The following is a 22,293-nucleotide window of genomic DNA, read 5'->3' as shown; positions in this document are numbered from 1 at the left end:
GTGTTTACTTGAAAAATACTTACTTTCTACAAGAGGATTTTAAGGGAAAATAAAACATTCAGGTACTACAAAGCTTTTAAATACCTCCTAAATGTGTAAAGGAGAATTGTATGCATCTTCTATAGTTTATTTTAAGCCAATTGGTCTTTTAAGGAAAAAAAAAATTTTTTTCTGTAATTAGTAACATATCTGGGCCCAAATGTTACTGGTAACAAAAATGATACACAAACATTGAGTTAACATTTCATAAGGTCCTTGATGAATACCCTTTGTAAGAACAGAATCAAGTATCAACCATTAATATTTAAAATATTTGAGCCAGGTATGTGTTATCTTCTCTCCCTCTGAGTCTACGCTGAAAGTAGCTTCACAACTGTTAACACATGTAATTTTTTAAAACATCTAAAATTTTTACTCTTTCTCCATTTAATGTGAAATATAGAAATTGTTCCTTTTAATTGCTTGTATACTGTTTCTCTTAAAGTGAGTAAAAATTATTTTCCAGATAAAGTCAAGTGAATGAAAATTTCCCTTTTATTACAGCACATTTGAAGAAAAGGGTGACTGGCTAGGCCTGTATCCTAAGATATGGCCTCTATACGTATGAAGCCATAATACGTGTGTGACATAGTACAGAAATGATTCATATAATCATTTACCTGTTATAAAGGATTTTGAGATCTCTGATCTTTAATCTTATAGTTGTTTCAGAAGATTGTTTCTTACTGACTCTAGAGTTATCCAGCTGCATATAATTCCCATTTTGTCTTACCTATTCTCTAATAGGGAATGAAGGTGTACCAGTTGGTTTGTCTTTGTTATTAACCATGTAAATTCTTGAAAAATGTATACGTTACTCTGACTTTTTCTTCTTCCATGTCAATTTCTAAGGATCTAAAGCCCACAGCAGATGTGGCAACTAAACAGTCTGTTCATTGCTAAGTGATTGCTTCCTGGTTGTCTCTATTCAGTGCAGTGGTAGACTATAAATTATTAAAACTGAACAGCAAATTGATTTTTTTACCCTCTTCAACTTAGAACTCATACAATAGGAAATGTACATACATTCAGATTTTTTTCCCTCACTAGTTATGTTGTCTTGTTTGATTTCAATAATAATAAACACAGGATTTTTATATAGTAATGTCATACTATCAAAATTATAGTTTGGAAAGAATGTGGCCCTTTTAATTTTGTATAAAGATTCTGATTGAGATACTTAAACATCTGATATTAAATCTATTCTAGGAAGTACAAGTAGTACTAGTGGTAGCAGTGGAAGCTCAACTAAAAATATCTGGGTTAGTGGACTTTCATCTAATACCAAAGCTGCTGATTTGAAGAACCTCTTTGGCAAATATGGAAAGGTACATTCTTTTTACCTTTTTATCCGTCTTTCTAGTATCTGCATTTGAAATGAGGATTGTATTCTAAATACTATTACATAAATATCTTCTAATTTGTTGTATCTCTTAGGACGGTTAATAGACTGAATTACTGAATTCTGTGGTAATGGTAGATGAGAGTTAAGGGATAAATAGTGTTTCATCATTTAATCTGTCTCTGAGCCTTGGGAATCTTTGTATTCCAAACTTTAAACCTATTTAAGCCAAAGACTAAGTTTATTCATCATGATACTTTGTAGCACGTAGCTGGGGATCTGGCATATTGCTGAGCCTGATTTGGACATCTTGAAAAAATATATTTATATTTAGACTATTATTAGGCAGTGGGATATATAATTCATTGGGGGCTGGGGGGAACCATATACGATCCTTGTTATAGATTTCTAGTCCAGTAATGGAGAAAAATGTAAAATTGGCTATTATATAGGCATTAGAATCGTTTAAACTTATATAAAGTTATATACAAACATGTATCTATATTAAGTTTATATATAAACTTTTTTTTTTTCTTTTTGAGACACAGTCTTACTCTGTCACCCAGGGCTGGGGTGTAGCAGCATGATGTGGGCTCACTGTGACCTCTGCCTCCCAAGTTTAAACTATTCTCATGCCTCAGCCTCCCCAGTAACTGGGATTACAGGCATGAGCAACTGCACTGGGCTAATTTTTGTATTTTTAGTAGAGATGAGGTTTTCACTATGTTGATCAGGTTGGTCTCAAACTCCTGGCTTCAGGTGATCCACCCCTTTCTGAGCCTCCCAAAGTGCTGGGGTTACAGGTGTGAACCACTGCACTATGCCCGTATATATAAATTTAATCAGAAGTTGTTTTAAGTGCTGCGAAGGAAAAGTACACAGGTGTTAAAAGGGCGAGGCTTTACTGTGGTTAGTTCATCAGGAAAAGTTTCTCCGGCAGTTAAGGGGAGATCTAAAGGAAGAGAAGGAGTAGTCAAAGAATACTCCATTAATAACGAATGCTTTGAATTGGGAGCTGCATCCCTGAGGGCACTCAATACTGTCTACTTACATTACAGTTTTTCATATACATCATAGTTAATGTACTCCAGTGTAAGCTCTTTGAGGTCAGGGACCTTATTTACTGTACTTCATGTGCACATGATAGGCTTTCAAATACTGAAATTACTGAATTAGTGACCATTATTGGTAAATAGCCGTTAATATTATCAAAACCTGCCCTCTTGATTTTCAGAGGCTATTTTTCCTGCTTTAATTAGTGAGTTGCCTGAGTGTAAAGGAGGTTCTTGTAGGTGTCAGAAATAGAATGCTGAGAATTGTAGTCCCGTGATAGGCTATGTTATTTTTTCTTCTGTTTTCAATAATATATTGTTAGAGATGTGAAAACAATATTTTAATGTTGATATTTATTAGTAGTAAAACTATATGCGGATACCATATATTTGGTAGGAAGACCCATAGAGTTAAAAATTAAATGTCTGTGGGGCAAATCAGCCTTTCCTAGGGTTGAGGTAAAAGTTGGTTGGTTCCAGCCACCCACACCATAAAACTCCTGATTTTCCTGTTTCCTTGTTCGCAGCTTTATGTCTTTACTCTGTTCGGCACTGAATCGTTCTCTCTCACTTTTCTTCTCACTCATCCATACCTGCTTTGTCTTTCTTAACTACCCATCTTACAGAATTGAAATTATTTGTCATTTTCATATACATTTGAAAAGCACATAGATTGAAAATGTTGTCTTTCAAGCTTTAGCGTGTTTTTCGGGGGGTGCATTTTTAAGTCTGGTTTTTTGTATGTGATTGGTTCTTTACTCATTATAGAAAAGTATCAACACTCATCATGAAAATGCTGGAAACTTTTTCTCTAAAGACATTCAGGGTGGGCCTATGAGAGGGATATTTTGTTTCAAATCCAATTTATTTGCTTTTATTAATTGTGTCATTACTTCACTGATGAGATTGTTTTGGCTACTTTGGCTACATATTTGAGGGGAGGAAATAAATATAAAAAGAAGGTTAAATTGCTTTTTGGCACTTTAAATTGTTCCCCTGAATATTTATTAAGATGGGTAATGTAGATGGTGATCACAAGAATATGAAATAGGCTGGGTGCAGTGGCTCATGCCTGTAATCCCAGCACTGTGGGAGGCCGAGGTAGGCCGATCACCTGAGGTCAGGCATTTGAGACCAGCTGGCCAATGTGGCGAAACCCTGTCTGTACTAAAAATACAAAAATTAGCAGGATGTGGTGTTGCATGCCTGTAATCCCAGGTATTTGAGAGGCTGAGGGAGGAGAATCGCTTGAACCCAGAAGGCAGAGGTTGCAGTTAGCCGAGATCACACCACTGTACTCCAGCCTGGGCGACAGAGTGCGACTCCGTCTCAAAAAAATATATACATATATATATGAAACAGAATAAGATACACCCTGAATTAATACATAGTTTCCGTTTTGAAGTTTCATGTATTTAGAAGCGTGTGTAGTTGGAACTAGAAGTGTGTGTAGTTGGAACATTGTAAAACTCTCTAAAGTACAGTCTCATTTTGTAGGTTCTGAGTGCAAAAGTAGTTACAAATGCTCGAAGTCCTGGGGCAAAATGCTATGGCATTGTAACTATGTCTTCAAGCACAGAGGTGTCCAGGTGCATTGCACATCTTCATCGCACTGAGCTGCATGGACAGCTGATTTCTGTTGAAAAAGTAAGCCTGCCTAACTGTTTATCCAAGCAAGTCGAATTTGATGGCTAGTTCTCAACTCATAGCTGTTAACAGTAGCAGGGAGTAGAATTTGCAATTATTTTTAATTTTTATGTGTTTGTAGTTTTTACTTTCCTTATAATTTTCTATCTTTTCCAGATTTTCTGCCATTAACACACTTTTTATAATCACAAAAATGTAACCATATGTATAAATTGTTTTTCTGGTTCAAACCTTTCAGGTAAAAGGTGATCCCTCTAAGAAAGAAATGAAGAAAGAAAATGATGAAAAGAGTAGTTCAAGAAGTTCCGGAGATAAAAAAAATATGAGTGATAGAAGTAGCAAGTAAGGATTTATTATTTTTATTTATTTATTTCGATAAACAGACTTTTTTGGTACATTATAAAGTACTCATTCTGGTTTTTTTGTCTGGGGTGGTATGGTCAGGACACAAGCCTCTGTCAAAAAAGAAGAGAAAAGATCATCTGAGAAATCTGAAAAAAAAGAAAGCAAGGATACTAAGAAAATAGAAGGTAAAGATGAGAAGAATGATAATGGAGCAAGTGGCCAAACATCAGAATCGATTAAAAAAAGTGAAGAAAAGAAGCGAATAAGTATGCCATATATCTTTTCAATCCCTTTCTAATGCATTCTACTGCTTAATTTTTACAATGGAAGGGAAAACCTGAAATTATAATCCAGAGGTGTAAGCTTTGTTGTTAGGTGTCATTGTGGTAGGAAAGGAGGTCTAGCAGGAGTAATTGTCTTCTTTTCTACTCTGGGGAAACAAACAAATGTTTTCTTCCAGCTAACCTCCTTTGCTATTCTGGGCTGACTTAAAATGGTCATTGATTAGTACTATTGAATTAGGATCTTTTGGTATCACTGAAAGTATTCATGTTAGCAGACTGAACTGTTTAAAAAACTCTTTGCATTTAAGTTCTTGTAGAATAAGTAGGTTTTTTATTTCTTGTATTGGTGTGTGACTATCAGAAGTTAGCATTTTTACATACGTATTTTCTTTTTCAATGATAATTTTTAGACATTTATTTTATATAATTTTATTCCCTTAGGTTCAAAGAGTCCAGGACATATGGTAATATTAGACCAAACTAAAGGAGATCATTGTAGACCATCAAGAAGAGGAAGATATGAGAAAGTAAGTCTCTGATCAAGATGGCTGTATTCTACTTCAGCTGTTTACAAAAGAAGATAATTCTGTTATTCCGTAACCATCTTTGCATACTTGCATGCTAGCAAACCCAAGAAAAAGGAAATGTTACTAGTTATTTGAACTTTTTAAATGACCTGCTAAACTTGAAAAATAAAGCCCCAAAATATTTTAATTTCTAGTGTTCTTCTAATTTTTTTCTATAGATTCATGGGAGAAGTAAGGAAAAGGAGAGAGCTAGTCTAGATAAAAAAAGAGATAAAGACTACAGAAGGAAAGAGATCTTGCCTTTTGAAAAGATGAAGGAACAAAGGTTGAGAGAACATTTAGTTCGTTTTGAAAGGCTGCGACGAGCAATGGAACTTCGAAGGTAGGAAGAGGGTCTGTTTTATACCTGTCGTTAAATATAGGTGAATATTTAACACTGGTTATAAGCCAGATTTCTGGAAATTGTATTCCCACAGAAAACTGTTTAACACCTTAAAGAAGTACGGTAGCATCTAATGATTTCTTAAGTTTGCATAGCACTTTACAATTTACCAAGTGCTTTCCATCTGTTATCTCCAACTCAACAGTTCTGTAAGGCTAGTTATGCCCATTATACAATTGAAAAAAGTGGAGGCCCAGAGAGGCTAAATGACTCTTCCAATGCCCACATGGCTAACAAGTGGCAGAGTCGGGACTCAGACCCAAGTCTTCTGACTCCAAGTCCAATGCTCTTTCCTCAACACCAAAGCTGCTGCCATAAAAAACACGACTTTAAAGGAAAAATTTGAGATAAGACAGTTTCAGAGTAGCTGTACTGTTCAAATACTGTAATCTGACATTTTAACAAATTTAGCAAAAATTTATTGTTTGTATTAGTGCCTAAGAGAAGGAAGATTTGCCCTGTGAGCCTAATGGTATTCAGATTGTATCCCAAAGCAAGCATTCTCTTTAAAACAAATGGAAAATATAAACAAAGCAAGATGTTTCCATTTTTAGTGGCCATATCTCAACAGTTCATCATGAGTGTCAGTTTACTTTTGTATATCAATTTTTGGATGCCACTTAAAATAGTCTTGTGGGTGTGTTTTGTAGTATATTATTTCAAATGTTAACCTATCTTGTCCAGGGGTTACTTATCATGGGATTTCATCTATTCATTCATGAGAGTGTTGGGAACTACCAGAGATACTTTTAGCAACTTAGGTTATTTCTGCATAATAATTGACACACAACTTTACTAAAAGGAAGTAATCCATATAGCACATAGAACCCATTTTCTCTTTTTTAAGATGAAGTCCAAATGTGCCTAGCTTCCTGTTTATTTAGTTGACAACAGATTGAGAGGAGAGTGGGATTGAGGGGCAACTAGACCAGTGATTCTCAAACCCTATGAGACCAAAATCCCTTTTATATTAAAAAATGTTGCAATGCCTTTACTCTCCTGAAATGAAACTGATGCGTAACATACTTAACCTATACTAATAATTTCCAAAAATAAAAGTAATGGCTTAACTATAATATAAAGGAGAAATAAAAGTAATTTATAATAAAAATATGTATTCCAGATAGGAATGTTTAGGCATGACTTAATGAAGTAGTCAGATGTTTGCATCCCTATTTAGACTCACTGAGAATGGGACAGCTCCAGATACAGACTGACATTGTATGTCAGTTGATATGTTGTATTGGTTAGTAAATACCAGAAGTAGTGTTGACATTATGACATGATTTCTGAAATGGTGAGCAACTCTTGGTAAAAGTCTCAAGAAAGTATAATTTTCCTTCTATTTATATGGAGTTGCATTATTGGAAATTCTAAAATACATAAATCATATCAAAGCAGACAAACTTAGTATTTATTAAAAATGGGGTTGAGTTCTAGACTCACATGTTATTTTTGCTTAAGGCATTTGGTTGTTTTTAATGGTGTGAATGTCCATTGTGGCATCTGAAAGGTATGAGAAGTGTTGGATGGTTCTTACTGTGTACGACTATCCTCACTATTCCATGCATCAATAAGATGCTTAGATTCCTTCATCCTCATACACTAAATGCTAGTATCTGCCCCATGGTCATTGTGATAATTAAAAATACCCCATTGATTTCTGTAGAAATAGTACTGACCCATTGAGAACCACTGCGTTACTAGAGAAAGACATGCCAATGATAGGCAGAAAAGGACACTGACTACCTTACAGTAAGAAAATAACATTAAAAGTCTAATACAATAACAATTCAGTTCAGCAAACAGTTGAACTACCTCTGACTCAGAAAACACATTACTTGGAGCCATCTATTATAGGATAGTAAACATTCCAAAATAGCCCTTAAAGACACCATTTTGTTGTATGTAGTATTTGCTATTGTTGATGTTCATTGTTATGATCCCAAATCATCAAAATAAAGTATATACTTTGTTTAAGCAGATACAATAGAATATATAATAGGCATTAGAGCTTTTTCCCATCAAAAACAGGTGTTGGAAGTTGTAGTTTTGTAAATTTATATATGCAGATTACATCCTTCTAAAATGTCAATTAATTAATGGACTATTATTATAGTGATTTTTATTTAAACAGGAATCATCTAAGAGGCAACTACTCTATTATAAAATTTAGCTGCTCAGTTGACAGTCTTATTTATAAATAAGTGAAAATATTGGGATCTGTTTAAAGTTTTACTTTGAATTCTCTTTCCAATTACATTAAAACTACTTAGATTGAGTTGAAATTTTAAATTGCCAACCTCAAGGAAAAATTCAAATTCAAAGCTATTCTCTTTCACACAGTGCTAGCATAATTTAAGTATTTCTAAATACTGATTTTTGGTAGACGAAGAGAGATTGCAGAGAGAGAGCGTCGAGAGCGAGAACGCATTAGAATAATTCGTGAACGGGAAGAACGGGAACGCTTACAGAGAGAGAGAGAGCGCCTAGAAATTGAAAGGCAAAAACTAGAGAGAGAGAGAATGGAACGCGAACGCTTGGAAAGGGAACGCATTCGTATTGAACAGGTGCAGTCAGAAAATCTTTTCATCTTAAATAACTCACCTTTTTCAAACTCTGTGATTTTAGCCCTAAAATTTGCTTTACTTGTTGTAAAGCGTCTATAGAATGAGTTTAGCTAATGAGCTTTTAAGTGTCCCTGAAAGATAACAGTGAATTAGGTACTAGTTAAAAATACAGTTAGTAGTGACTTTGTTCTAGATAACTGGTAATAATTCTAGCTCTGCAATATCATGGCAGCCTAATAGTCTGAGCATAGGACTATGAGTCCAGAGTAGTTGTAATCCAGGCTCTGTCACTATCCCAGTCTTAGAAAATAATAATGATTTCCTTACATATTATAGTGGGAATGATTTCCCAAGGCTGGAAGGAAATAATGCCTCTCTTTGCAGAATTGCACCTCAGGGTTTTAAGGCACTTAGTCTCCATACATATTAAGAACGCTATTTCTAATTCCCTTTAGGTGCTTTTATTTTAGTTGAATGATTAAACTAAACTTGACCTTCCCAAATACTTGCCAACTTTCACCACCCAGTCCTTGTTATTTTTAATGTTGCAGAACAATAGCTATAGCCTAGATTATTGAAATCAAATTTAGGTGTCATAGGTTTGTGTTTTGCCTGGTCTTTGCTTATGATGGTTTCTTAGCGACAGGATTAAAACAAGGTTGCATGTATACTTATCTTATGTTTTCATTTTGCCTTGGTTGGTTCTTCCTTCTGTGTTGTCTGAAGGAACGTCGTAAGGAAGCTGAACGGATTGCTCGAGAAAGAGAGGAACTCAGAAGGCAACAACAGCAACTTCGTTACGAACAAGAAAAAAGGAATTCCTTGAAACGCCCACGTGATGTAGATCATAGGTAGTTACTCACTTTATTCCTTAACAGTTACACTTGCTGTTTTATTCCCTTTGGGCTAAGACTAGAGAATTAGAAAGTATAGATTCCCATCACTGAAATAAAAGTCATGATCAACAGGGATGGGAAGGATTACAGTACTGGGGTAGACCCAGTGCACTGGCAAGTGGGAACAGTCTGCATTTCTTTCCCTGTCTACCTTTCTGATGCCAAACGTTTTTCATTATGACTGGAAATACATTGTCGTAGTAGGATTCAATAATAATTAAACAGATTTTGAACATTCTTAAAAAGGTAGTGCAGATAGTATAGAAATGGAAGTCATAAACTTGAGATTGAAAGATACATTCTGTTGTGTGCTTGGATTCATACTTCATATAGATTTAAAAATATAAGTATGCCCATTTAATTTTCTTAACATAAATTCTATTAAAATGAGTTGATTGTGTAGAGAAATAGGTGGAATGAATGAACTGTGCTTCTGACTTGCCACTCTAATGTTTCCAAAGTTAAGGATAACTGAAGAGGTTGTGAACTGCTGGTTAGAATTTTATTATAAAGTGGTTTCAAGTATTTTATTTGTCTTTTCCATTTAATAATTATAAGACATGCAGTTTTTCAACTATTTTTCTCTCCCGTTAAATTCCTCTCACACTATTTGACTTTACGTAATTCAACAATTAAGTCTTTGCTAGTTTGTACTCCTGAGTGTGTTATGTCTTGAGTTTATTAGCCCTGTTGTGTCCACAGTTCTAACATGTGGTATGTATGACTCCAAGTAAATGTCGTTTGATTACTGTAGAACTAATTTATGTAAATGAGCAAATATTTCTCTTCAAGGCGAGATGATCCTTACTGGAGCGAGAATAAAAAGTTGTCTCTAGATACAGATGCACGATTTGGCCATGGATCTGACTACTCTCGTCAACAGAACAGATTTAATGACTTTGATCACCGAGAGAGGGGCAGGTTTCCTGAGAGTTCAGCAGTACAGTCTTCCTCTTTTGAAAGGTAGATATGTTGAAAATTGTTACATTTATTTTATGAGCCTTGCTAGTGATAACTCTGTTTCTCCTAAAATCTTCATTAAGAAGTACCAGGTCAGAACTGAATGCTCAGAACAAATTATATGGTTTTTGTTTCTGTTAATGGGAATGTGATTCAGTATTCCAAACTAATTAACTAGAACACCATTAAGTGGGTTGGCTTTATCTTCTTATCTTTATTTTATTTTTATTTTTTTGAGACAGGGTCCCACCTGTCTCCCAGGCTGGAACACAGTGGTGCAATCTTGGCGTACTGTAACCTCTGCCTCCTGGGTTCAAATGATTCTTGTGCCTCAGCCTCCCAAGTAGCTGAGATTATAGACATGCACCACCACCATGCCCGGCTAATTTTTGTATTTTTAGTAGAGATGGGGTTTTGCCATGTTGGCCAGGCTGGTCTAGCACTTCTGGCCTCAAGTGATCCACCCACCTCGGCCTTCCAAAGTGCTGAGATTACAGGCATGAGCCACCGCGCCCGGCCTCTTCTTATCTTTAAAACTGTGGGAGCACTGATCGCTTTGGATGTGCCTCAACTGTTAAGAACAGTAAAACATTCTTCAGCTTGGTAGCAACTTTGAGTGTTTGGTATCATTTCTCCTGAACACTAAGAAAACCAACCTTAGGCTAGACACTTAGTTCAGTTTGAAAGAAAATGAGTTGTAATAATCAATGACTAGCTTTTTTCCATGGCTTTGCCTTAAGTTCATTTTTTGGTTTCATCATTATAGGTTATGCAGACAAAGTTAAGAAGAATTAAGCACTCAAGTAAGCACTTCTTGGACCTATATTCTTTGTTTCTAATCAATAGGCGGGATCGCTTTGTTGGTCAAAGTGAGGGGAAAAAAGCACGACCTACTGCACGAAGGGAAGATCCAAGCTTCGAAAGATATCCCAAAAATTTCAGTGACTCCAGAAGAAATGAGCCTCCACCAAGAAACGAACTTAGAGAATCAGACAGGCGAGAAGTTCGAGGGGAGCGAGATGAAAGGAGAACGGTGATTATTCATGACAGGCCTGATATCACTCATCCTAGACATCCTCGAGAGGCAGGGCCCAATCCTTCCAGACCCACCAGCTGGAAAAGTGAAGGAAGTATGTCCACTGACAAACGGGAAACAAGGTAGCTGTGTACTTCATAATGCTTTCCTAGTGGTCTCATGCCTTGGGGTTAAAAAAATTAAAGTTTTGATCATGTATGTTTTTATGTTTTGTTTAACAGAGTCGAAAGGCCAGAACGATCTGGGAGAGAAGTATCAGGGCACAGCGTGAGAGGTGCTCCCCCTGGGAATCGTAGCAGCGCTTCGGGGTACGGGAGCAGAGAGGGAGACAGAGGAGTCATCACAGACCGAGGTGGATCACAGGTAAATGCTGCGGGAGGCTTGCCTCCAGCCTGCGCACATACATTTAGAGGATTCATGAGCTACTCTGGATATACAGTAACATTTTGATATGGCCTAGCTAGATTGGAATGATTGAGAGGCATTAATTTTTAATTTTAATTTTTAAAATTAATCTGAATTTTTCTCATACTTTACTGTCAGAGTTGACCATCAGCAGTCCAAAGAGTTAAGGTACTAGCCTTGAAATACTGCATTTTGATTAAACTTCCTAGTGAAATTTAAGAATTGTTAATTTGATAAATGAGCCTGTCTAATGATAACTTTGGTTTTATTTCTTTTTAAGAAATTGAGGCTTTCAAACTGGATCTGAAATCTGTGACCTCTATTTGTGTTTCCTTTTCACTTTTTCCTTCTTAATAAAATATTCTTGACCAGGCATGGTGGCTTATGCCTGTGATCCCAACACTTTTGGAGGCCAAGGTGGGCAGATTGCCTGAGCTCAGGAGTTTGAGACCAGCCTGGGCAACATGGTGAAACCCCATCTCTACTAAAAATACAAAAATTAGCTGGGTGTGGTGGTGTGCGCCTGTAATCCCAGCTACTCTGGAGGCTGAGGCAGGAGAATCGCTGGAGCCCAAGAGTTGGAGGTTGCAGTGAGCCAAGATGGCGCCACTGCACTCTAGCCTGGGCTACAGAGCCAGACCCTGTCTGGAGAAAAAAAATATATATATATATATGTGTGTGTGTGTGTGTGTGTGTGTGTGTGTGGCCGGGCGCGGTGGCTCAAGCCTGTAATCCCAGCACTTTGGGAGGCCGAGAGGGGCGGATCACGAGGTCAGGAGTTCGAGACCATCCTGGCTAACACAGTGAAACCCCATCTCTACTAAAAAAATACAAAAAACTAGCCGGGCGAGGTGGCGGGCGCCTGTAGTCCCAGCTACTCGAGAGGCTGAGGCAGGAGAATGGCGTGAACCCGGGAGGCGGAGCTTGCAGTGAGCTGAGATCCGGCCACTGTACTCCAGCCCGGGTGACAGAGCGAGACTCCGTCTCAAAAAAAAAAAAATATATATGTGTGTGTGTGTGTGTGTGTGTGTGTATATATTTATATATATATGTATACACACATACATCTTTTTCTCCTGCTTCATTTAAGTAGCTTAAAGTGTAAAATTGAAATAGAGCTTTGTCTGTTTTTTGTCTTCATATCCTAAAGATAGATGAGTGTAACGTTACATATATTTAAATTTTTATTCTTGTGACACTTATATTGACTTGAATATTTTGTAAGTTAATGAGCTGGACAGAGGAAAGTATCTTCATCTGTTAGAGACTGAAATGAACAAAAACCTTTTGCCTCATTTAAAAGTATTCTACTGATGAAATACTGGCACATGGGTTGATAGTAGCACAGTTAGGACATACTTTCATAAATTATATACCAAAAAGAATTGTGCAGTGTGTGTGTCTCCATTATATGCTGGTGTTTGTTTTGTATTTTAATACATATTAGTGTGTTTGTTTATTTGTTTTTGAGATGGAGTCTCACTCTGTCACCCAGGCTGACATGCAGTGGCATGATCTCGGCTCACTGCAACCTCTGCTTCCCAGGTTCAAGCGATTCTTTTTCCTCAGCCTCCCGAGTAGCTGGGACTACAGATGTGCGCCACCACCCCTGGCTAATTTTTGTATTTTTAGTAGAGGTGGGGTTTCACCATGTTGGCCAGGCTGGTTACAAACTTCCGACCTCAGGTGATTCACCCTCGTCTGCCTCCCAAAGTGCTGGAATGACAGGCATGAACCATCACGCCCACCCCCTAAACAGAATTTTTAAGACTGAGTGTATAATCCAGATAAGTCTGCCTTGTTTACAGTAAAATTTAAGAAAGTCTCAAAGACCAGCCCTCTGCATTCAGATGTCCTTTTAGAAAATGTGTCCTGAGGAGGAGATCTTGTATCCTCCCTTGAAAATTTTCTTTTTCATAGTGTTAGTCTGTAAATTGTTCTGCCACTATTATATCTAAGCCTCTCTGTGGGTACCTTCTGCTTTCTTTCCTGTAAGCTAAGTATCACAATGCTTGCTTTCTCTTTCCTTAGATCCCTAGTTCTACAGTTTCTTTCTTCGTGTTTGCTACTCTGTTTTCCGTAGTTACAGATGTAGCACCTTGTAAGTGCCATAGCACTAACTAGTATGATGTAAAATAAGTTGACAACTCCTGTTTTCTGTGCTGTTTGCATGTTGTCCTGATAGGCTGATCATAGGCCCCGCCGTGGCTTGTCTTAAGGTTTTGATCTCTGTCTGTGCGTTCTTACAGTCAATATAAGATCCAAGTATTTGAAATAATCAAGGGTCAAAAAGCCCTTGGGTGCTAGAAAATGTAGAAATAGAAATTAATGTCCAGCCCTGGTGGCTCATGGCTGTAATCCCAGCACTTTTGGAGGCCAAGGCAGGAGGATTACTTGAGGCCAGAGGTTCGAGACCAGCTTGGACAATATAGTGAGACCCCATCTCCATAGGAAAATTAAAAAATTAGCTGGGCATGGTGGTGTGCACCCTGTAGTCCCAGCTAGGCAGGAGGCTGAGGCAGGAGAATTGCTGGAGCCTAGGAGTTCACAGTTGCAGTGAGTTATGGTAGCAACAGTGTTGCTCCAGACCTCAGTACCAGCAACTGCTCCAACCTAGGCAGCACTTGATCATGTCTCCAAAAATTATTTTTAAAAACAGGAATTGGCTGGGTACGGTGGCTCACACATGTAATCCCAGCACTTTGGGAGGCTGAGGTGGGCGGATCACAAAGTCAAGAGATCAAGACCATCCTGGCGAACATGGTGAAACCCCGTGTCCACTAAAAATACAAAAATTAGCTGGGCACGGTGGCACATGCCTGTAGTTGCAGCTACTTGGGAAGCTGAGGAAGAGAATTGCTCCATCCCAGGAGGTGGAGGTTGCAGTGAGCCGAGATCACACCACTGCATTCCAGTCTGACAGCAGAGCGAGACTCCATCTCAAAAAACAAAACAACAACAACAAAAAGTATTGAATCATTTCCTCCATACCCTTCCCTGAAGCCTGAGTAGCTTCTCACTACAAAATAGATACAAACTCTTTCCATATGCTGTTGCACTACTCATCCTTTTATCTTCTCAGACATCTTATTAATTTGCTTCTGACATTAAAAATATAAGTTGGTATGAGACCGAGACTGAGGGTGTCGTGATTTTTTTTTTTTTTTTGACATGGGTTTTCACTATCGTTGCCCAAGCTGGAGTGCAATGGCGTGATCTCAGGTCACTGCAACCTCCACCTCCTGGAGTGTGCAAGTGATTCTCCTGCCTCAGCCTCCTGACTAGCTGGGATTATAGGTGTGGGCCACCATGCCTGGCTAATTTTTTGTATTTTTAGTAGAAATGGGGTTGCACCATGTTAGCCGGGCTGGTCTCGAACTCCTGACATCAGATGATCCTCCTGCCTCAGCCTCCCAAAGTGCTGGGATTACAGGTATGAGCCACTGCGCCTGCCCAAGTGACTTTTCATATGCTATTCTTTTAGCACTATCCTGAGGAGCGACATGTGGTTGAACGCCATGGACGGGACACAAGCGGACCAAGGAAAGAGTGGCATGGTCCACCCTCTCAAGGGCCTAGCTATCATGATACGAGGCGAATGGGTGATGGCCGGGCAGGAGCAGGCATGATAACCCAACATTCAAGGTAAATAACTACTAACCAGTTTAGACTTTTTCTGCCAGCACACAACCAACACTTGATCCTTTCTATAAAAGTCATTATAGTTTCTGAGAGACTGAACTGCAACTAGTGAAAACCCTAGGTCGGCCTGAACATTTCCCTGTATCAACTCAGAGTCTCCAAAAGACTGTGTGCAGAACAGCTGATATTAATGTGTTACTTTGTATTCTTCCTTGTAAATGAATTCAGTCACGTTCTGGCAAGTTGATCTAGATATGGGTATGTATGTATGGTAGGATCCAGTAGATAATGAATCCTTTTGTTTTGTTTTTTGTTTTTTGAGATGGAGTCTCACTCTGTCGTCCAGGCTGGAGTGCAGTGGCGAGATCTCGGCTTACTGCAACCTCCGCCTCCTGGGTTCAAGCAATTCTCTCATGTCAGCCTCTCAAGTAGCTGGGACTACAGGCATGCGCTACCATGCCCAGCTAATTTTTATATTTTTAGTAGAGACGGGGTTTCACCATGTTGCCCAGGCAGGTCTTGAACTCCAGACCTCAGGTGATCCGCCTGCCTCAGCCTCCCCAAGTGCTGAGGTTACAGGCGGGAGCCACTGCAACCAGTCTAGATAATGAGTCTTAACCTCACATTGGAACCATCATCTTGTTCCCTACCTAGCATTCCTCAAATTCTTAGGAAGAAAAAACTGAAAGTGTGTTCTGTTTCCTCCCTGTTATTTAAAATAACTCCTGGCAGAGCTTTTAGACATTTAACACAAAATCTATTCATACGTTAAGAGGCGAGCTTTACTTTCTCTTCACACCGAGGTCGGATGTGGCCCTTCAGCCAGCAGGTCTTCAGCTTCCCCATCTCTTTCACGTCCTCCTTTCTTTCCCATTCCTCTTAGGAGAGATACTGACTTGACTCAGTGACCCAGGTCACTATTATTCCATGGTCACTTCTACCATCAAACTTCAGTAAGTGTGCTACTTCTGCTTGCACAAGCTCAACATTCATTGTATCCGGTTTGTAAAGGTCACTGATGACTTTTCTCCTGATATAGATTCTTTTATTTTCATGGTTTTCGACTCTTTGGTGGTTAAACACTGTTTCACATGGTCGTTTATCTTTATTTTGAGGGAGTCTGTTTTCTAGGGCACCATCACTTTCTTTCTGCCCTTGTGACTGCCTTTGCAGGCTCCTTCCCATGGCTAAGCTTTAGACACTGCTGTTTCCTTTCAGCTTCATGTTGCCATTGCCATGTAAGTGCTTTGCTGCATCCATGAATTCAAGGTCACAGTCAAACTCATTCTTCTCCTGTTTCAAACCTTTGTGTCCCTTTTGTTGCCTGCAGCTTCTTTTAATTTGATAATGCCACCATCCATTTCACTCACCCTGACTGGAAAAACGGGACTTGTCCTTACCTTTCTTCATTCCTACCATAAATTTCTAAGTGTGGTTCTTTTTTTTTTTTTTTTTTGAGACGGGGTCTTGCTCTGTCCAGGCTGGAGTGTAGTGGCACAGTCTCGGCTCACTGCAACCTCTGCCTCCCAGGTTCAAGCGAGTAGCTGGGAATACAGGCGTGCACCACCATGCCCGGCTAATTTTTGTATTTTTAGCAGAGACAGGGTTTCACCATGTTGGCCAGGCTGGTCTCGAACTCCTGACCTTGTGATCTGCCCACCTCGGCCTGCTAAAGTGCTGGGATTATAGGCATGAGCCACTGTACCCAGCTGTGTGGCTCCATTTTTTAAAAAAATGTTTCTCAGGCTGGGCTCAGTGGCTCATTCCTGTAATCCCAGTACTTTGGGAGGCCAAGGTAGGTGGATCGCTTGAACTGAGGAGTTCAAGACCAGCCTGGGCAACATGGCAAAACTCTGTCTCTACAAAAAAAAAGTTTATCATAACTATCCCTTATTCCTCATTTTAGCTTCTATCTGATCTTCCCAAATTATTATTTTTGTGTTCCATTACCCTATTTGTAAATTGAACTGTTGAAACTCTCATTTTGTTATACCATTTATTGCTCTAAAACTATAACAAGCAGCTGCTCCAAGTCACAGGATCGAGCCCAGATTCCTTAGTCTGGCATTTAAGCCTTTTTATAATCTAGTTTGATTCTGCCTGAACCATTTCACTGTAGATAATTTTTTTTTTCCAAGACGAAGTCGCTGTCCCCCAAGCTGGAGTGCAGTGGCGCTATCTCAGCTCACTGCAACCTCCGCTTCCTGGGTTCAAGTGATTCTCTTTCGGCCTCCCAAGTAGCTAGGACAGGTGTGTGCCATCACGTTCGGCTAATTTTTTGTATTTTTAGTAGAGATGGAGGTTTCACTTTCTTGGCCAGGCTGGTCTCAAACTCCTGTTCCTCAGGTGATCCTCCAGCCTCAGCCTCCCAAAGTGCTGGTATTATAGGCATGAACCACTGCACCCGGCCTTCACTGTAAATTTTTATCTCCTGGTTTGTTAAAGTTTTTTCTTTTTTGAGATGGAGTCTCACTCTGTCACCCAGGCTGGGGTACAGTGGCATGATCTCAGCTCACTGCAACCTCTGCCTCCGGGTTCAAGCAGTTCTCCTTGATCCGCCCACCTCGGCCTCCCAAAGTGCTGGGATTACAGGTGTGAGCCACTGTGCCTGGCCTGTTAAAGGTTTTTTGTCGGAGGAGAGGGTCTGCTTTTTTGTGTTACTAACATCTGCTCTGTTGCATTACACATAAAGATTCCAGAAATATTTTTTAAATGACTTCCTATAATTTAGCTCACAAACTTTAGCAAACAACAGAATCACTTGGAGGATGTGTTAAAACACAGGTTGGCCGGGCGTGGTGGCTCCTGCCTGTAATTCCAGTACTTTGGGAGGCCAAGGCTGGCAGATCTTTTGAGCCCAGGAGTTCGAGATCAGCCTGGCCAACATGGTGCAACCCTGTCTCTACTAAAAATTAAAAAATTAGCTGAGCATGGTGGCACTTGCCTGTAGTCCCAGCTACTCTGGTGGCTGGCTGAAGTGTGAGAATCACCTGAGTCCAGGAAGTCAAGCGGCTACAGTGAGCCATGATTGTGCCACTGCACTCCAGCCTGGGTGAAGTGAGTGAGACGCTGTCTAAAAATATATATATTTAAAAGAACAAAGAAAAACAGGTTGCTGGGAGTCCCACCCCCAGAGTTTCTTTCTCAGTGGTCTGAGATGGGGGTAAGAATTTGCATTTCTAACAGGCCCCCAGCTGGTGCTACTGCTACTGGTTTGGGGTCCACACTTAAGAGATCTGCTGCTGTAGTCCATCCACATGCAGATCTGCAACTGGCTTCTGAAGTAATGGGACTTCAAAGTGAGATTGCCCAAGTTCAGATCTCTGCTCCACCATTTTATTAGCTCTGTGACCTTGGACGAGTTCCTCAACCTCCAGATCTCTTTCTTCATCAGTAAAGTGGGGTTAGTAATGGTTCAGACCTCAGGGGACTGTTGAAAAGAGTAAATGATTTATTTTGGATAAAGTACCAAGAACAGTGCCTGGCAAATGTTAAGTGCTGCGTAAGTATTTGCAGTGATGATTTGTTCTTTGTTCTCTGACTTTTTTTCTTTTAAACCTTTTTCAGTAACGCATCCCCAATTAATAGAATTGTACAAATCAGTGGCAATTCCATGCCAAGAGGAAGTGGCTCCGGATTTAAGCCATTTAAGGGTGGACCTCCACGACGATTCTGAAAATGAGCTCTCTGCCATGGTTTTATGATAATTTATTGAAATCTCCTGTAAACTCTACTTGACTACTTATGAAAAGGACCTCTGACTTGCTTGAGAGTTCTGTCAGACTTTTCTTTTTAAAAATTTAACATGATTGCTTTTCTCAATTTTGGAGAAGATGTTTAAATAGTTCTGTTGTAACTTTTAATAGTTTTGTGTATCATTCAACTTTTTTTCTTGCAGCACCGAGACACATTTGAAAAGATGGAATTGAAGTCGTTTTGTTTAACGCTGTGTGAATATAAAGAGTAGTTTGCAGCTGTGTGGTAGTGGTTTAATTTGCAGCCTTAGCTCTGTGGTGTCTGGCTCTAGAGTTACTTCTTTTCACCAGGCATGTTCAGCCTCCATTTTGAAGGCTGTCTATGCTTAAGAAGTCTTAGCTGTCTAATTTTTAGAGAATAAGATTGTTCATTGCATTTCTGAGTATTATGTAACCTATTTTTGCAGAAGGTACTGTTACATTAAGTGCATCTGTGTATCCTGGTTTAAAAAAAATGTAATCTTTTTTGAAATAAACCTTCATATTCTGTATAGTTGCTAAAGTGTTGAGAACCTTTTTAATTGTAAAATGAGAACCGATTTTCAGTTTAGTGTAGCAGCACACTTGTTCAGGTTTGCATGGTATGAAACCAAATAGATTCATGAAACCTTGGCCATGAGGTTTGTTTCACAAGGTTCTTAGACCGAGTTGTGCAGGTAAGTGCACTTTTAGGTAATCTGCATTGTTTGATGGATAAATTCCATCTTTGGGAATTGTGTGGGTATTAATGTTTCCATGTTCCCAACTATGTTGAGAAGTGGAAAAAAACCCAGGTTCTAGATGGGTGAATCAGTTGGGTTTTGTAAATACTTGTATGTGGGAAGACATTGTTGTCTTTTTGTGAAAATAAAAATCCACACCTGGAATTGTATGTGTCTTTGTTTTCAGCGTTTTAGGTGTTAGTTGTCCAGTTCTTTCTGTAGTTCAGCCCAAGGTGACTGACTAGGTATAGAGCTCTAAAGGCAGTCTTTTGGTCTTTGTTCCTCAGAAATAAATCTAGCTTAGACTCTTCACCTCAGTAGCTGGGCAGCATATGCTGTTCATGTGTTAGAGACTTAACCACTAATCCTATGGCATTGTTTTAAAAAGGCATCTCTTTTAGGAAATCCCTTCAAGGTAAATGCTGTTCTTTCAAAAAAGCTTCCCACATTCCTTTATATAAATCAGTGGTGAAAAATCCAAATGGTCTAGATATCTGGTAAATTCAGCACTCTCTATGCTCGGTACAGTCATGCCATGAGATGGCTCACACTTCCCAGTGCCATGGGCAACCAAGGTACCGTGGTCTCTGGTCCTTTGGGGAACTGGCACTGTGGGGACTTCTCTGGATTTCTTACCTTTTCTGCCATTCCCAGTCCGACAGTTGTGGGAGCAGGTTGGGTGTGTACGTTGGTGTGAGGGAGGTCTACTTCATTTCTTGATCACAACATTTTGTAGAGTGTTACAGGAGAAGCCTCAGTATCCACTGGAGTGAACGTTGGTGACTTTAGGTTAGAATGTCACTTCTCAGTGTTTCCTCATTTGTAGAGTGGGACTATGTTTCTTAGAAGGGATTATCATACAGCTGCTAACATTGGCTAAGCGCTTTACGTGCTGGGCAATGTGCTAAGCGTTTGAGTACGTTCGCCTACCTAATACTCAGAAGAATCCTCCTAGCCATAGGTAGAATTACTGACCCTGACCTGTTTTCAGATGGGAATCTGGATAGTAACCTGCATTTTAAACATTAGATCCTTAATTTGTTTCAGTCTTTTCTGTACTTACACTGAAGGGTACAAGCCTATAGACATTATAGGTAATTATTTTTTACTCAAATCACCATGGCGAGTGCTTTTTTAAGTTCAGAAAACCTGACAAAACCATCTGATACGCTGTCATTGAGGTTGAGTGACCCTCAGCGATCACCAGCAGCAGCTCGCAGCGACCTGGCTGGCTCAGGGTCAATAGTGAAAACCAAATTTAGAGGGTTTTTTGTTGTTTTGAGATGGAGTCTGGCATTCACCCAGGCTGGAGTGCAATGGCGCCATCTCAGCTCACTGCAACCTCCGCCTCCCAGGTTCAAGAGATTTTCCTGCCTCAGCCTCCCGAGTAGCTGGGACTACAGGCACCTGCCACCATGCCCAGCTATTTTTTGTTATTTTTAGTAGAGTTGGGGTTTCACTGTGTTGGCCAAGCCGGTCTCAAACTCCTGACATCATGATCTGCCTGCCTCAGCCTCTCAAAGTACTGTGATTACAAGTGTGAGCCACCGCTTCTGGCCTATTTAGAGATTTTGTTGTTGTTGTTGTTGTCGTCGTCGTCGTCGAGATGGAGTCTCCCTCTGTTGCCCAGGCTGGAGTGCAGTGGCACTGTCTTGGCTCACTGCAACCTCTGCCTCCCGGGTTCAAGCAATTGCCCTGCTTCAGCCTCCCAAATAGCTGGGATTACAGGTGACTGCCACCATGCCTGGCTAATTTTTTGTATTTTTAGTAGAGACAGGGTTTCACCATGTTGGCCAGGCTGGTCTTGAACTCCTGACTTCGTGATCCGTGAAGGAAGACAGTCTCCTCAAAGCCAAGAGAATGGAGGAAAATGTGCCATTCCCCATGTGCTTGATGCACAATCCAAATGTTTCGCCACAGTGCAATGGCATCAGTGAGTTAGAAGCTATAGACAGCTCACATGATGCAAAAAAGATTCAAGAAAGATAGTAGCCAGTCTTGGTAAGCTGGGCAAGATGCTGACGTCAGAAACGACACATGCCAACAATCATTGTAAAATAAAATTAAAAGCTTAGGAATTACATAGAAAAAATCTCAAGCTCTTAAATGTATGAAGTAATGAAAACATTTAAAACCCTTCTGCCTGGATTGTCACTTAACTCAGTTCCTCCATACTTAACACGTCCTAACAAATACTGAATCCTCATTGTAATCCCAGCTACTTGGGAGGCTAAGGCAGGACAATTGCTTGAACCCGGGAGGCAGAGACTGCAGTAAGCCGAGATGGCGCCACTGCACTCCAGCCTGGCGACAGAGTGAGACTCCGTCTAGAAAAAAAAAAAGAAACGAAAAAAAAAATTGTCAGATTTTTTGCATTTGTAAAGAATCTCATCCAATCCATCTCTCTACCTAAAGATGAATCTCTTCTAATACCTCCAATAACTGCTTAATTAGCATTTCTGTCAAACACCTCAAATTTACCATGTGTAGTTACCCCCAAAAACTAATCCTCTCAAATACTTAATCACCACCTTCAACTCAGTAAGGGCGCTGTAGGTGAAATTAATAATATCCCTTAAAACGCACCACTCAACAATACTGTTTATTTTTATCTGAAACAAATTGTTTCCTGAAATCCTTTAAGTGCTTC

At 39.5% G+C, this 22,293-nt stretch overlaps 1 protein-coding gene across 11 annotated transcripts in view; it reads left to right on the top strand.

The window, feature by feature from the left end:
- LOC101025291 (SAFB-like transcription modulator) overlaps positions 1-19,813 on the top strand; it is a 55,799-nt gene extending 35,986 nt beyond the window's left edge. For 9 of the 11 annotated variants that reach the window (XM_031661656.1, XM_031661654.1, XM_031661652.1 and 6 more), the window contains 13 exons: positions 1,249-1,367; positions 3,931-4,080; positions 4,319-4,422; positions 4,525-4,691; positions 5,151-5,236; positions 5,455-5,618; positions 8,068-8,248; positions 8,975-9,099; positions 9,937-10,107; positions 10,951-11,262; positions 11,362-11,503; positions 15,030-15,190; positions 18,755-19,813. In XM_031661656.1, the coding sequence (XP_031517516.1) occupies positions 1,249-1,367; positions 3,931-4,080; positions 4,319-4,422; positions 4,525-4,691; positions 5,151-5,236; positions 5,455-5,618; positions 8,068-8,248; positions 8,975-9,099; positions 9,937-10,107; positions 10,951-11,262; positions 11,362-11,503; positions 15,030-15,190; positions 18,755-18,863 (1,991 nt within the window). In that variant the 3' untranslated portion in view covers positions 18,864-19,813. Of the gene's footprint in view, positions 1-1,248; positions 1,368-3,930; positions 4,081-4,318; positions 4,423-4,524; positions 4,692-5,150; positions 5,237-5,454; positions 5,619-8,067; positions 8,249-8,974; positions 9,100-9,936; positions 10,108-10,870; positions 11,263-11,361; positions 11,504-15,029; positions 15,191-18,754 lie in introns of those variants that run through there. The other 2 variants (XM_031661649.1, XM_031661657.1) reach the window with 2 other exon arrangements.
- Positions 19,814-22,293: the final 2,480 nt, after the last annotated feature.

This window comes from Papio anubis, unplaced genomic scaffold (genome assembly GCF_008728515.1).
Source record: "Papio anubis isolate 15944 unplaced genomic scaffold, Panubis1.0 scaffold216, whole genome shotgun sequence".
NCBI classification, from domain to species: domain Eukaryota; kingdom Metazoa; phylum Chordata; class Mammalia; order Primates; family Cercopithecidae; genus Papio; species Papio anubis.
This window is presented reverse-complemented; position numbering and strand designations above follow the sequence as displayed.